Below are 16,374 nucleotides of genomic sequence, written 5' to 3'. Positions count from 1 at the left end.
ATTAGTAGGAAGGTTAAATTAGTAGAAGGCTACTTTTGGACCTTTAATATGTTAGTGAAAAACATCAGTTATGGGACTAGCATAAACTTCTAACATATATGGTATATATAGAATGGGCAAACTTTTACTTATATAATAAATTTTGTGACTACTAGCATCAGGCAGTTATACGTGGGTAGAGCTTGGCCCTAATTGCGATCTTCAAACCAGAGCCAGCAAGATGAGGGTTAAACTCAGTCTTTTATGAGGAATATCCACTTCAGTAGATGCAGGGTAAAGAAAAGGAAAGCATTGTGGTTAAATGTCCAAGGATCTATCCACATATTTTCATAAAATTACCCCACTCCAGTTCTATCTGGCAGGAATCGGTATCTAGCGCTAGTGGGAGAGAACAAGTCGGTAAACCGGAGGAGGTATGCAAAAAAGGGAGCAACATAGAAAATGTCCCCCACACCAGCATATAAAGTCCCCGGGGTGTTATGGCTCTGCGTTTGTAACAGTAGGGACTCCAACTTGATGTTCACGTCAGGGGTCGAATTGAAAAAACTTCCTGACGCTGATCGCACAGTTCCTTCTAAGTACAATCTCTGCAGCCCTTCTAAGCTCCATAGGACCCGTGTTCCAATAGACTGTATCCTTGTCCGCGATGGGGTATTACCCCTCCGCTGATCTAATGCAATTGGGGTTTCATGTATGTCTCTGGTAGGTCTCCCTACCACATCGGGGCTTAACACCACAGACCCCTTCCCCGTAGGCATATTAGCTCCGCTGGCGTCCCTCAGCTCCGGCTCCACACCCACATCGCAAACCAGGCAACTTGTGTCTGCGGTGCTGTCCACACACTGGGAAGGAGATGGCCGACGCCAGGGTCCCATATCACCGCCAACCTCACATCTATTGGCCGCACATGTAAACTCCTCATCTAGCGGCTCAGGGCAAAAGGCCGCGTGTATGGCTTCAGTGAATGCCTTTTCACAAGTGTCAAGCATATCGCTGATCTTTTGTAAAAGCAGCTCCGTCATCCTCTCAATGCAGTTGTCTCTCAGAGTGCTCTAAACTTTTTGAACTGTCTCCAGCACAAATGGCTGGCTATACTGACTAATCAGAATAAATGGGGGGGGTAGAGAAAGGTCCAGGCCGTAGCTAGGCCTCTGCTGCGCACCTCCTCTAATAAGGTCTGCCTGTGTACGTTGGCACATTAAGTCTCATACATCTGTTTCACGAGTGTTTCTTTTCATATATCCCTTAAGTAGAAATAAGATTTGCTGAGCTAAGGAGGGATAAACAGCAGATTTATCAGCTCCAATTTCCCACCGTACCTAAAAGGCTGCCATCTTGGTCGCTGGTCGGACACGCCCCCCAAGTATAAGGCTATTTTTAATATTCAACTTTTTTTTAGAGGCGAATATCATCTGTGCAAAATCAGACATTAGTGTGTTTCACTTGCACAGAGGATATTTGGCTCCGAAAAGAGCGGAATATCGAAAATAACCTCCTACTACTGCATTCGGCAGTGAACAAAGCTCCTGAATACACATCTCTATCTGAATCGAGAAAGAACATTTTGGGTTTCATGTCCTTTTAAGTGTTACAGGAATATTTTTGAGATCACATCCTAAATTACACATTATTAAAGGATGTTTGTTTTAGTTACCTATTCATTTTTGTAACACCGCCATCAAATCAATATGGCTCTACATCCCACACTAGGGGGATAATTGTCTAAAAGCTCCCTGTTAGATGAGATTGGGCCGTGGATAAGGTTCTCAACTCTTGAACTTGTCTGCACACCTTCTTGGCATACAGGCAATGGACCCTGTTTGTCCACCGGCCACGTGTATTAGTACACACTCTGACGAGGGTGTAATGCCACCTCATCTCGCAAGAGAAGGTACTGTCAACCATCCCGAGTTAAGTTGTTCGTGGTGATTGCTTTCTGTCAAAACAAAAGTTGCAGAAAGTGTAAGAATCAGCGGACACATGAGCACTGCTTCTTGCTTTGTGGGAAGCAGGCTCTAATGTGCAATCCTACCCCGCAATGGCTCCAAAGCAGCTTACGCTGCTTAGTACATGGAAAAGTAAATGTTGTGCTCTCTCTCCTATGGGCGTTCGCCGCCTTTTTCATGTGAAGAAGAGACAAACCAATTGCAATATAGCACTGCATGAGAGTTCTGTTACATTTTCACTTTGTGCATTGTATTTTATATTAAACTTTTTAAAGGTTGTCATTTAAAACTGAGGACATTTCAATTTTGCCTTTCATGCGTTTAGATTTTGTATATAGCAGTGTATTTAGGATTATGATTTCACAAATTATAATTGTGCTTTGAATGTTTGTGTAATTTTAACAAATAATCACAATACACTTACTAAACTGAAAGAAAAGAAATACATAATAAACTAGAGGCAAAATTACGTTAAAGTAGTGAAAACATTTTCAGTTTAATTTGTATTTACTATAAGCTGAGAATTTATATCAATTTTTATTAAACTTTATTTATTTCCAATGCTGATTACATACTTTGTCTGATTTTATGCCACGCAGGGCATATACAAAAATTAAATTACTGGTTCCATATACAAATAGAATATGTGGTGAAACATACAAATAAAAATACCATTAACAATGTCAGCATTGGGTTTAGCCATTTTATATTTTCTTAACCTCCCCTCTCTATCTCATCCATGCACTAGTTCTAGAGTTAGAGAATTTATATAATTTGTAGGTGCTCCCCTGTTAAAGGGACAGTCTAGCCAAAATTAAACTAAACTAATTTACTTGTATCATCAAATTTGTTTTGTTCTCTTGGTATTCTTTGTTGAAAGTTAACCTACGTAGGTTCATATGCCAATAGCTAAGCCCTTGAAGGCCGCCTCATCTCAGTGCATTTTGACAGGTTTTTTTTATCTCTAGATAGTGCTAGTTCCATATAGATACCATTGTGATCACTCTCACAGAGTTATTTATGAGTCAGCACTGATTGGCTAAAATGAATGTCTATCAAAAGTACTGCGATAAGGGGGCATTCTGCAGAGGCTGAGATACAAGGTAATCACAGAGGTAAAAAGTGTATAAATATATCTGTGTTGATTATGCAAAACTGGGGAATGAATAATAAAGGAATTAGCTATCTTTTTAAACAACAATTCTGGAGAAGACTGTCCCTTTAACATTACTCTACCCTAAGATTTTCTATCCCAGAGAGCTTCATTACTTTCTATGAGAGGCAGACATCATCTCCCTGGTGCATAAAGGTTTGCAAATTTGCTACTATACAAAAAGCATAGGAAATAAATTAAAATTACCACACCAAAAGCAGAACAAATAAATTACATGAAACAAAATGACAAAATAAAAGGGTATGATTATAGAGCAACAAAAGCCAGTTTTAAATATAAAACCCAAACTAATACCTATGACATACTTTCAATTGGTGGTTTTGGGCCACTGACCAAAGCTTCTATGATCTGAGAGGCAACAGAGCTGTCAAAGCCTGAGTTTGAGGAATCTGGATCTGGGTCACTTAGGATGCTGGGGAAACTGGCTTTGCTTTGTGTGGGGAGCTCAGACTGGCGCTCTGGAAAATAAAAAATATTAAGGAAATTTGACAATCACAAAAGTTACACACATTGAATTTTAGGAATAGTACATCAATAATCTGCAGAAGGTCATAACTATAGTATACCCTAAAAGGCCAAAGTATAAAGCTATTTTGCTTTGGTTGTTAGATGCCTCAGTCATAAGGAGAGGGAGCTATTCTATGATAGAATGCAGAAATCCTTGTTGGGAAACTGATATACAGGATCAATCGTTTATCCAGATTACTTTTCATTTAACAACATGATTGTATCCCAAAAGCTAAAGTAATCAGGCAATAGTGTTCTCCATTTAGTTTTAATTTAAGTGCTGCATTCTGTCTGTAACAGAGATATGTTTCACAATTGTATGTAGCATAAAAAAACGTGTTCATTTTATGATATGCCTTAAAGGGACACTGTACCCAATTTTTTTATTTTGTAATTCAGAAAGAGCATGCAATTTTTTAATTTACTCCTATTATCAATTTTTCTTCGTTCTCTTGCTATCATTATTTGAAAAAGAAGGCATCTAAGCTTTTTTTTGGTTTCAGTACTCTGGACAGCACTTTTTTATTGGTGGATGAATTTATCCACCAATCAGCAAGGACAACCCAGGTTGTTCACCAAAAATGGGCCGGCATCTAAACTTACATTCTTGCATTTCAAATAAAGATACCAAGAGAATTAAGAAAATTTGATAATAGGAGTAAATTAGAAAGTTGCTTAAAATTTCATGCTCAATCTGAATCACGAAAGAATTTTTTTGGGTACAGTGTCCCTTTAAGTAAACAAAGTGGTCTTAAAAGTTAGAATATGAATTGTATGTAACAGAAGAATTAGGATGACCATTAAAAATAGTGAATACATTTTCTTAACTCCTTTATGCTAGTCCATGGTAGGTTTTTAAAATCCACCTGTAAAATCTTTTCATGTCATGCTCTAATGTGAATAGTAAGTGTTTGGGATTCTAATGTAGTTACATTGAATCATTAGTTGAAGTGGAAGTGCAGAAAATAAATGTGACAACTAAAAAAAAAAAAAAGCCATTTTAAGTTTGTTGTAAATAAAGGTTGCGTGTCTTCTTAAAACAAGTGTTTGTTTATATGCTTCTGGGATTGAACCCCTGAATATAAATACAGCACTCAAAATTGGTCCTAACCCATTTGCAGGGATTAAACATAAAAGGGTTGATCAAATTTGTATGATTTTTTTCTTCCAATGCTGGAAAAATGGGAAGTGTCACTCCACCTCCTCCCATTAACAAAGCGATCACAATCTTAACAAGTCAAACACTGCTAACACAAGATTTAATCTCAATTTTCTCACAATGAGACTAGTAAATAATATTTGGGTTAAAGGGGTTAGTTAGGTCTCTCTGTGTGTTTAGCAATTGGATAGCGTTTTCTTTATGATAAGTGTTTAACAACATGAAAGTAATTTATATGTGGGCATGATGGGTATACACTAGGCATGTTTATTCAATGATGTATTGAAAACGGTTAAAATTATATATTTTTTTAAATTCATTAAGTAAACCTTGTTTTGCATTTTGGATAGATATTTGTCTAAAATAAAGAACAGTGCTGGATATTAATTTCCATAAGAAAGTTACCGCAACTTATGACATCATCTACAATGGGATTTTAACAGTTCTCACACTGAAAAAAAAAATCAAAAAAAAAAAATCAGGAAACTACTAAGTGACAAGCTTTTAAAGATGGTCCAATGTTCTTGTTGAAGAACTCAGTGTACAGACTGCAATTTCCAAACCTCACTTCTCACTGTACAGGTTTCTCTTTATTTCTATAACTGTAAGGATGACATTGGTTTTAAACAAACAAGACTGAGTGGCAAATACTTCATTCTGATCACAAAGATGAAATTGCTGAGAAAAACCTTTTTCATAAAGTTGAGAATACTGTACTTCCAATCCCAAAATTTTGAGTATGAAATAAAAACGGACATTAAGAGCGTGATTGCTAAACACCATTGTGATTTCAATTTTCTTTCATGTAATTAGCAAGAGTCCATGAGCTAGTGACGTATGGGATATACATTCCTACCAGGAGGGGCAAAGTTTCCCAAACCTCAAAATGCCTATAAATACACCCCTCACCACACCCACAATTCAGTTTTACAAACTTTGCCTCCCGTGGAGGTGGTGAAGTAAGTTTGTGCTAGATTCTACATTGATATGCGCTTCGCAGCAGGCTGGAGCCCGGTTTTCCTCTCAGAGTGCAGTGAATGTCAGAGGGATGTGAAGAGAGTATTGCCTATTTGAATACCATGGTCTCCTTCTACGGGATCTATTTCATAGGTTCTCTGTTATCGGTCGTAGAGATTCATCTCTTACCTCCCTTTTCAGATCGACGATATACTCTTATATACCATTACCTCTACTGATTCTCGTTTCAGTACTGGTTTGACTATCTACTATATGTAGATGAGTGTCCTGGGGTAAGTAAAATCTTATTTTTTGTGACACTCTAAGCCATGGTTGGGCACTTTATATGTAAAGTTCTAAATATATGTCTTTAAACTTATATTTGCCATGATTCAGGATAATCAGTATTCCTTTATAATTCAGACTGTCAGTTTCATTATTTGGGATAATGCATTTTAATTCAAATTTATTTTTCATTACCTTGAAAATTTTCAATTGACCATTTTCTCTGCGTGCTGTTAGGCTCGCGGGGGCAGAAAATGTTTCTTTTTATTGCGTCATTCTTGGCGCTGACTTTTTTGGCACAAAAAATGTTGTCATTTCCGGCGCCGTAGTTGGCGCCGGAAGTTGTTTTCTCTGACTCATTGATTAATACTATGTTTCAGGCTCGTAAATCTGTCTCTAGAAAGATTTGTTTGTCGAGTCTGGAAGACCTACTTTTCTTGGCATTCTTTTAAAATTCATAGAATTTTGTAATTTTTTCAGGTTGGTTTGGATAAGGTTTTGTCTTCAGTTCTTTGATAGGACAAATCTCTACTCTTTCTGTTCTTTTTTCACAGAAAGATTGCTAATCATCCTGATATTCATTGTTTTGTACAGGCTTTGGTCCGTATCAAGCCTGTCATTAATTCAATCTCTCCTCTTTGGAGTTTCAATTTGGTGCCGAGGGCTTTACAGGCTCCTCCGTTTGAAACTATGCATTTTCTGAACATTAAATTTCTTTCTTGGAAAAGTATTGTTCCTTTGGTTATTTCTTCTGCTAGAAGAGTTTTTGAGTTATCTGCTCTTTTTTGTGAATATCCTTTTCTGATTTTTTCATCAGGATAAGGCAGTATTACTTCCTGATATTCATCATTTTTGGTTTTGATTCGTATCAAACCTGTCATTAAGCCAATTTCTCCTCCTTGGAGTCTTAATTTGGTTCTGAAGGCTTTTCAGGCTCTTCTATTTGAGCATATGCTTGCTCTGGACATTAATTACTTTCATGGAAAGTATTGTTCTTTTTGGACATCTCTTCAGCTAGAACAGTTTTTGAATTATCTGTTCTTTCTTGTGAATCTCTTTTTTCTGATTTTTTCATCAGGATAAGGTGGTTTTTGCTGTCCTCATTTCAATTCTTAATTAAGTTGTAAATTCTAACAACATTAGGGAGGAATTATTGTTTTCCTAAGACTTCTTTGATGAGATTCTTATTTTCTTTTATGGTAAGAGTTTTTGAAATTCTATGTTGAAGCTATTCAGATTTCAGATAGACTTCTAGTCTATTTGTTATCTTTTCTGGTTTTAGGAAGTTCAAAAGGATTCTGCCATTTATTTTGGCATCTTGCTTAAACTTTTGATTCATCATACTTATTTGGAGTCGGGTGGATTCCCGCCTCGGAGGATTACGGCTCATTCTACTAGGCAAGTTTCTACTTCCTGGGCTTTTTAAGAATGAAGCTTCTGTTGATGAGATTTGCAAAGCAATGACTTGGTCTTCTTTGCATACTTTTACTATGTTCTACCATTTTGATGTTTTCTCTTCTTTAGAAGCAGTTTTGGTAGAATGGTACTTCAGGCAGCTGTTTCAGTTTGATTCTTCTGCTTATAATTTCAGTTTTTTTCATTATAAAAATTGAAACTTTTTTTGATTGAGGTAGTGGATTAATTTTTCAGCGGAATTGGCTGTCTTTATTTTATCCCTCCCTCTCTAGTGACTCTTGCGTGGAAGTTCCACATCTTGGGTATTTGTTATCCCATACGTCACTAGACTCTTGCTAATTACATGAAAGAAAACATAATTTATGTAAGAACTTACCTGATAAATTCATTTCTTTCATATTAGCAAGAGTCCATGAGGCCCACCCTTTTTATGGTGGTTAGGATTTTTTTGTATAAAGCACAATTATTCCAATTCCTTATTTGATGCTTTCGCTCCTTTCTTATCACCCCACTTCTTGGCTATTCGTTAAACTGAATTGTGGGTGTGGTGAGGGGTGTATTTATAGGCATTTTGAGGTTTGGGAAACTTTGCCCCTCCTGGTAGGAATGTATATCCCATACGTCACTAGCTCATGGACTCTTGCTAATATGAAAGAAATGAATTTATCAGGTAAGTTCTTACATAAATTATGTTTTTTTGCGTTTCAGTCCAGTCTTGCACTTTATCAATGTGTTGAATTTATACGTTTATGTAGCCAATATAAAGTGCAAAAACTGTGGTTGGGAGGATTCTGATCACCAAAGTAGTTGCTGTTCATGCATTGTATGGGTGATTTTTCTGCACTCTGCTCAGATACAATCTGAACTTTTCCCAAATCTGAAATGTTTACACATGTTTTGTTTTTTTAAATTATAATGATCACAATCCAGACTGATAACTGAAAAAAACAAATAAATTGAATCAGAAAGATTGGAATCAACCCCATAGTTAAAGTGATAGTAAATCTTAGCGTGTGTGAGACGCTAGGATATACCAGTGGAACAAAAAAAAGGGGACTTTCAGTCAGGCAGCCCATGGCAGAACACTATTTCGCTGATAGGCTCCGTTTCCACCTCTTAGCCAATAGCCGTGCAGGCTATCTGGCTTGGCACCAGCTGGCCCACATGGCTATTGTCTAAGAGGTGAAAACATCACCTCACAGCAAAATAGCATTCTGCCGTGGGCTGCTTGAGGAGCTCAGTGTGGCGAAAGCTTCAAACAAATAAAGGAATTTTCAGCATAAAGTAATTTATACTTCATGACTGAAAGTCCCCTTTATTTGTACCAAAGGGGAATCCTAGCGTTTCACAAACGCTAGGAATTACCATCACTTTAAATGCAAGCAACAGTGCAATAATAAAATGTTTCAACAAAATACAGCATTTTATTTTTGCACTTTTGTATCCCTTTAAATGTAACCTTTAGATGCTGGATATGTTTAGCACTTATATTACGACATTTTAGGCCTTACCAGCAAGGGCTAACTGGAGCCCACTGATGTCCACTGGTTGAGCAAGGTTGGTTACATCAATTACAGCGATCTGACGAGGTGTCTTTTTAAACAGTTCCCTTGGTGGTGCCAGCATCAGTTGAGAAAGGAAGAATTTTTCGGGAGGTGTTATAGGTGGTAAAAACCCTATTAAAATGAACATAAAAAAAAGTCTACATTTTTAGACAAAAAATAAAACAACAATTGTTTCAGCTATCATGTCCCCCTTTCATCAAAATTCAGGAATGTACCCGTCTCCCTTTAGGCCCTTAACCAGCGCCATACACAGTACGGCACTGGTAGATTAGCCCTTAAGGACCAGCGCTGTACCCTGTGTTGCTGACATGCCTTTCTTTGCCTTGCTGGCACGATTGCGATATTTCTGCAGGCCTCGGGAGTGAGGCAGAGCATAAATAGGTTAATGGAGAAAAGCCCAGGCTAGCGATTGCAGGGACAGGGTGTCACTGTGGTCCCATGCCTGTCAGTGGGGTGCCTCCTTTCATGAGATACACGCTGTGATCAGCGTGTACTTCATGATTCTGCTGGAAGCCTGCATGTGAAGCGAGCCAGCAGCAGTAGTCAAGAGTGACAGATACTGTTAATTCAATCACTGTGACAGCCAGTGATTGTATAGAGCAGGTGTCAGCAACCTTGGCACCCCAGATGTTTCAGAACTACATTTTCCATGATACTCAGCCAGCCTAGAGTGTGTCTGAGCATCATGGGAAATGTAGTTCCAAAACATAGGGTGCCAAGGATGCTGACCCCTGGTATAGAGTATACTTAAAAATTAGCCAAGATACTAGCATGCTGCAATGCATGCTGGTATCAGGCTCAGTGGCAAATCACTGGATGGCTTAGGAGGTGAGTGAAGTCCAGTGATGCACATAAAATGTGACCCATGGTCATGTGATCACTGGGACAGCCAGTTACAGTGATCACATGTCAAAGATGACAAGCCATTGTTTGTTAACAATAGCTTGTCTTTGCCCCTCCAAGTGTAAAACTTATTTTAATGAAGTGTTTTTATATATATATATTTTTTTTTTTTTAATACATTTTATTTTAATAAAGTTTATTTTTTTATAATTTTATTTTTATAAAGTGGAGTTTTTGTGTGTTTTTTTTAACCCTAAATTTTATTTTCTGCCTTTGGAGATAAAAGGGTTAAACATAATGCGTCAAAAAACCTCTAGATAAATACCCTGGATGTCTAAATTATATAAATATACACTTTTGTGTAGCAATTTTGAATTGGCTGACAACTATTTATCTTACAGTCAAAGCATAGCAAATTTTAGAGTTAAACCAATAATTCCTTCTTTGTAGTATTTGGGCTCTATTTGCTATAAACTACTTGTAAGCATAGCCATATGGGGTATTCCTAAAATAAAGCACAACCTAATGAAGCTGCTTGGCTATATTTATCTTTAGCTATACTAGTTTTGTAGAAATCGTTATAAAGAAAACTACAAAAAACAATGCTGTTTTTCCATTCCCCTCCATTTTTCAGTATTAACTTTCTATTTATTGTTAATTTATATACCCATAGAGGGTATCACTAGAAAGGCCTGTTTGTCTGTTTATGTATGGGTGAGTCTACTTGAAATGTATTATTGTTTAAAAAGATAGATAATCCCTTTATTACCCATTTCCCAGTTTTGCGTAACCTGCATTGTTATATTAATACACTTTTTACCTTTGTGATTAACTTGTATCAAAACCTCTGCCCCCTTATCTCAGTGCTTTTGACTGACTTGCATTTTAGCCAATCAGTGCTGACTTATAAATAACTCTGTAGGAGAGAGCACAATGTTATCTACTCGCACACATGAAATAGTGCTATTTAACTGTTGAAAACTGTCAAAATGCACTAAGATAAGAGGTAGCCCTTCAACGGCTTAGGAATCAGTTTATGAGCCTACATAGATTTAGCTTTTAACCAATAGTACAAAGAGAACAGAGCAAATTTGAGAATAAAGTAAATTGGAAAGTCGTTTAAAATTGCATGTTCTATCTGAATCATGAAATTTTAATTTTCTTTTATTATCAAATTAGCATAATTCCCTTGGTAACCTTTTGTTGAATGAATGCAATACTAGGAGCTAGCTGAACACAGCAGGTGTGCCAATGGCAAAAGGCATATATGTGCAGTCTCTAGCCAGCAGCTAGCTCGCAATAGTGCATTGCTGTGCCTAAGCCTACCTAGGTATGTTTTTCAACCAAGTCTATCAAAAGAACAAAGCAAATTATATAAGAGGTAAATTGGAAAGTTATTTAAAATTGTATGCTCTATCTGAATCATGGAAGATTTTTGGGGGGTTTCATGCCCTTTTAAATTTATAAATCGTTTCATAATAGACATGTTATTTCAATTTCAAGGTAAAGTGGGTGTCTTAATGTGGTATGTTGCTGTACCATTTGAGAGCTTACTTTGTTGTATACATACTCTAATCATGTATTTGTTGTATTTTTTTAGGAGACAGACATGGACAAGCAATCCAGTACTAACAATGACATACTTCAAATTAAATGTAAATAAATGTGTAAAATGTGGGGAGGTAGATCCATCTATAATCCACATGGTGTTTTCATGTCCCAAGGTTACACAGATGTGGGGTAAAATTGAATATTTCCTTCTTATGGTTACAAAGATTCACTTATTGGGAGAAAATTCTATCAAGTTAAAATAAGGAGGTTAACTGGGGGGTAAACACTAAATTTATACAGTGGGTCATAATTTTAACGAGATCCTTACTCTATGCAAATTGGGTCAATGATAAGATTCCCTCCATAGAAACAGTAAAAAAAAAAAAAAAAAACGCTACTCAGACAGGCGTTCCCGGAGGTCTACGATACTAAGTTTTATAACAAAGGAAATGTTTTGAGTTACAAGAAAACATGGCCAGGATTTATTAAGTATATGGGGGAATATGTTGTGTTAAGTATATCACAAATAATCCCACTGTCCGAGGGAAGCGAGGAAGTATTGGGTTAATTTGCCCCTTTTTTTTTCTTTTTCGTTTTTTTTTTTTTCTCTTTTCTTTTATGCTTTGAGGTGGTAGGGATGAGTGGGGAATGGACAGGTTCCATATTTGTCTGAACCGATAAGATAATAGTACGAAGATATTTAGCGTCTTGATTAAAGATTGTTGAATTATAGTGGAAAGAGAGTGAAGCGAAAGAAGGGGGAACAGTGGGATACCATAAATCAGTGATGGTGAACTATTTTTATAGATGTAATAATATCCCAAATGACTTTTTTCTTGTTATGTGTTTGAAGTTTTGCTCACAATCTTATCTTTTTTTTTCTCTGTTGTACATTTTATACCATTTTTCTAATAAAGAATTAAAAAAAAAAATTAAAAAAAAAAAAAAAAAAAAGGACATACTTCAAATTTAGGTTGTATTGTCTTCTTTGGAAACCACTGATGCAGGACTTGCCCAGTATAGGAGCTTGTATTTCACAAACAGGTTTGTTTAGTATCTGAAAGACTTCTCCAATGATTTTCTGGCAACTAATAACATGCACACAATCAAAATACAACTTTGCCGATTGTGGACATATTTTATCCCAGGTCACCATAAAAGCAACAGTGATTTCCCCATATATTTCTGAAGAGAGCTTCACTATATGGCAAGAATAAAAGCCAAAGGAAGCTATCTTCCAAATAATCTTAGTGCACACTGACATCTAGTAACAAGCTGACCTGCCATTTTCCAAGGACCATAAAACTACAGTTCCTAAAAGTATACTCTGTGTTCTTAAACTGCTGGGCACAACTACAGTAGGATGGTTACTTCTCACCATGTTATTGTTTTTCTTACTGTACATGCAGCTCTCTTTAAAGCTGTTCTCTTATTTTAACTCTTAACAGAAACCAGTTTAAAAGTCACATAAATATAAGCTCCTAGATGGCGGCGCCCAGTGCGACGATGCAGAGCTCCACTAACTTATACTTGTAAGGGGTTAAAATAAGAGAACTAAAAACAGCTACAGACACAGGAGGCAAAACAATAACCTGGTGAGTAGTAACCCTGCCACTGTAGGAGTACTCAGAAGTTGAATGTCCCTTTAAAAGGGGCAGTTTACCCATTTTTATATTACTGCATGTAATAGGCACTACTATAAAGAATATGCACAGATACTGATCTAAAAATCCAGTATAAAACCTTTTTCAAAAACTTACTTAGAAGCTCCCAGTTTAGCAATATTGATGAGGTTAGGCTGGGACACCCACTGAAAGAGGCTGAGAAATCAGGAAGAGCAACCACCCCCATATATATTAAGATCTGATACTTGGGGCTTGGTTAGGAGTCTGGAAATCAGCAAAATGCTATTAAAAAAATAAGCAAAACTATACTTTGTTACAAAAACACTTCCAGAAGGGTTATATAAATGGTTCATATACAGAAAATAGTGTACAGTGTCCCTTTAACTTTGATAAATTCCTTTCCTAGTGTCTAAAATGTATGTCTCCTCCTTAAAACAATGGTAAACTGTCCAATTTTTATAATCAGATCCTAAATGTTAGTGATATTTTAGATGGATTTTAATTTATCACTTCTAATGAAGATGCGCTATAAAACTTAATTTTCAATCGCCGTGCCAATCTAATACCGCTCGCTCCAGTCGTACACTTCAAAAGTAATATTTTTTGTGAGCTAATTGTTTGAACTGTTATCCAATCAGTGCTCTAGCTACAATAAAACTACCATAGGGATATAGAGCACTGACTGGAGAACAGTTCAAACAGTTGGATTAAAAAGTTTAAAAAGCGCTTATTCATTAGAAGTGATCAATTAAAGTTTATCTAAAATATCACCGACTATAAAAAATACTCTAGCTGTCTGAAGTTTTTATAAAATGCATTAAACATTAAGGCAATACATCAGAGATCTACTCTAGGCTTTCTTTTAGTGGGGTAAAAAAAAAAGGGGGGAAGGGCACAAAATATTATTCGGAATCAAATAGGGTAATGTTCACTTTAAAAGAACATTAAATAAATTGCACTGTTTTTAATCATGTAGATGCTCATCTCGTTGATTGCAATGGAGGTTTTCCTTTTCAGCACTGCAGTGAAGCTATGTTTATGGACCCTTTATTACTTTAAAGGCTGATGTACAACAAGAAAAAAACTCTTGAAGCACCACATTCTGAGTGGAACTCTGATTCAGATTACTTAAACGCCTGTCGAGATGGGATCCCTTGGGCTAGCCAGTTAAAGCAAAAACGATGTTAAAATACTGAGCTTTGTGAATCTTGAATAACTAATCTTGAAACCTTTAGTTGAAATAGTCTACTAATGATTGACAGGTTTACTAAAAATCATGCAACGTATCACTTTGTAAATTCACATAGCAAAAGTTTTGTCAACACCATTCTCACATCAATATGTAGGACTTAGTCTCCATAGTCAATATTGCAACAGCAGCTCTATCTCAGTAACTTTTAAGTGCTGCTGTAGACTAGGGTATCTGCCCATGCCCCCCACAATGCATGTGAATTTACATACAATATAGTCCACAGCACAAACTGTTAAAAGGTGTTATTCTTTATTAATCCATAGACACCATAAAGCAATGAAACGTTACGAGACAAGCTCTTAAAGGGACAGTCTAGTCAAAATTAAACTTTCATGATTCAGATAGGGCATGCAATTTTAAACAACTTTCCAATGTATTTCTATTATCTAATTTGCAACCAATCAGCAGCTTCTGAGCATATCTATATATGCTTTTCAGCAAGTGATATCAAGAGAATGAAGCAAATTAAATAATAGAAGTAAATTAGAAAGTTGTTTCATGTCCCTTTAATCCTGCATGATTAAAGGGACATGAAACCCAATTTTTTTCTTTAGTGATTTAGAAAGAGCATGTCATTTTAAACAACTTTCTAATTCACTTCTATTATCTAATTTGCTTCATTGTCTTGATATCACTTGCTGAAAGCATATCTAGATGTGCTCAAAAGCTGCTGATTGGTTGCTGTACATAAAGGCCTTGTTTGATTGGCTCACACATGTGCATTGCTATTTCTTCAACAAAGGATATCTAAAGCATTGAGCAAATTAGATAATAGAAGTAAATTGGAAAGTTGTTTAAAATTGCATGCCCTATCTGAATCATGAAAGTTTAATTTTGACTAGACTGTCCCTTTAAGAGCTTGTCTCAAAATGTTGCATTGTTTTATGGTGTCTGTGGATTAATAAAGAACACATTTTAACAGATTGTGCTGTGGACTATATATACATGCACATCAATATTCCGGACTACCCTAAACTCATGGGTAACAAACTAAAATTAATATATATATATATATATATATATATATATATATATATATATATATACATATATACACACACAAGTACTTTTTGAAAATTAGGAGCCATAAAAGCCTGTATTTAACACAACCTGAGCTAATTCCAATTTGATGCTCCACGACAGCTGTGACAGTGATGCTACAAAATTGTTCAGCAACTACATAATTTAAAAAAGCCTGTCTAACAACAGACTAAAGGATAAAAACCCAGACCTTACCTGACAGCAGCCTCTCTGCCTCCTCTGTAGCTGGCGGTGGCGGGTTTAGTAAATGTGCAAATATAGCAGCGAAAGGGTTAGCGGCTAGCGGCTCAGTGCGGTACATCTCCCACAGCAAGTAGAGAGCGGTAATGCGCTGCGGAGAAGTAGGTAGCAGGTCGGGCTGCTGCAGTAGCATCACTAACACCGAGCCTACCCGGAAGTGGTCCGTCTTAGAGAAGTAGTGGTGGAAAGCGGAGGAGAGGCCCTCAAATGTGTTTCCACAAGCCTCCTCTGTCATGATGCCCAGCAAGTTGGACAACTCTTTGCCGCACAGGCTCATCTTTCCTCGGACCTGGACCTCTACAGGCTACTGATCAATAAGGTAGAGCGTAACGAAAGGTTGCGTGAACCCCGGTTACCACATGTAGCAAAGCTGCAACGCACTCTTTCTTTTTCGGTAGTTTATTTAACCGATTCACCAAAACCCCGCGAGGAAGCGACATGAGAAGAACGGGTACCCAGTATCTGAACAGAAACAGGAGCCTGTTCTATGTATGTAACACAGGACAGCGATACCAGCACTACCGGAAGTGGCGCGATGAGTGTGACGTACTACTCAAGTCTCGCGGGGCTGTCAGTTTGGACCTATGGGATTTGTAGTATGTAATAAATGCATGTTGGTATTATTTTTCAAAATACATTAGTAATTCACGACGTGTTTTAGACTCCGAACGTATAAATCTACATTAATCTATATATATATATATATATATATAAATATATATATATATAATTTTTCAAATAATAGTTAAAAGCTAATGATAGGGAACTAACATTTTATTACTTATTGTTTGTTTTAAAGGAATTCAAAGTAAA

General features: G+C 36.6%; 1 protein-coding gene across 1 annotated transcript in view; it reads right to left on the bottom strand.

Moving 5' to 3' along the window:
* The window catches only part of CNOT11 (CCR4-NOT transcription complex subunit 11), a 67,643-nt gene extending 51,555 nt beyond the window's left edge, over nt 1-16,088 (bottom strand). Inside the window, exons 1-3 of the mRNA XM_053707647.1 lie at nt 15,517-16,088; nt 8,956-9,120; nt 3,426-3,578 (exon numbers count right to left, since the gene is read on the bottom strand). Coding sequence (XP_053563622.1) covers nt 3,426-3,578; nt 8,956-9,120; nt 15,517-15,838 — 640 coding nt within the window. The 5' untranslated portion in view covers nt 15,839-16,088. The remainder of the gene's footprint in view (nt 1-3,425; nt 3,579-8,955; nt 9,121-15,516) is intronic.
* Nucleotides 16,089-16,374: the final 286 nt, after the last annotated feature.

Source organism: Bombina bombina, chromosome 3 (genome assembly GCF_027579735.1).
Source record: "Bombina bombina isolate aBomBom1 chromosome 3, aBomBom1.pri, whole genome shotgun sequence".
Classification (NCBI taxonomy): Eukaryota; Metazoa; Chordata; class Amphibia; order Anura; family Bombinatoridae; genus Bombina; species Bombina bombina.
This window is presented reverse-complemented; position numbering and strand designations above follow the sequence as displayed.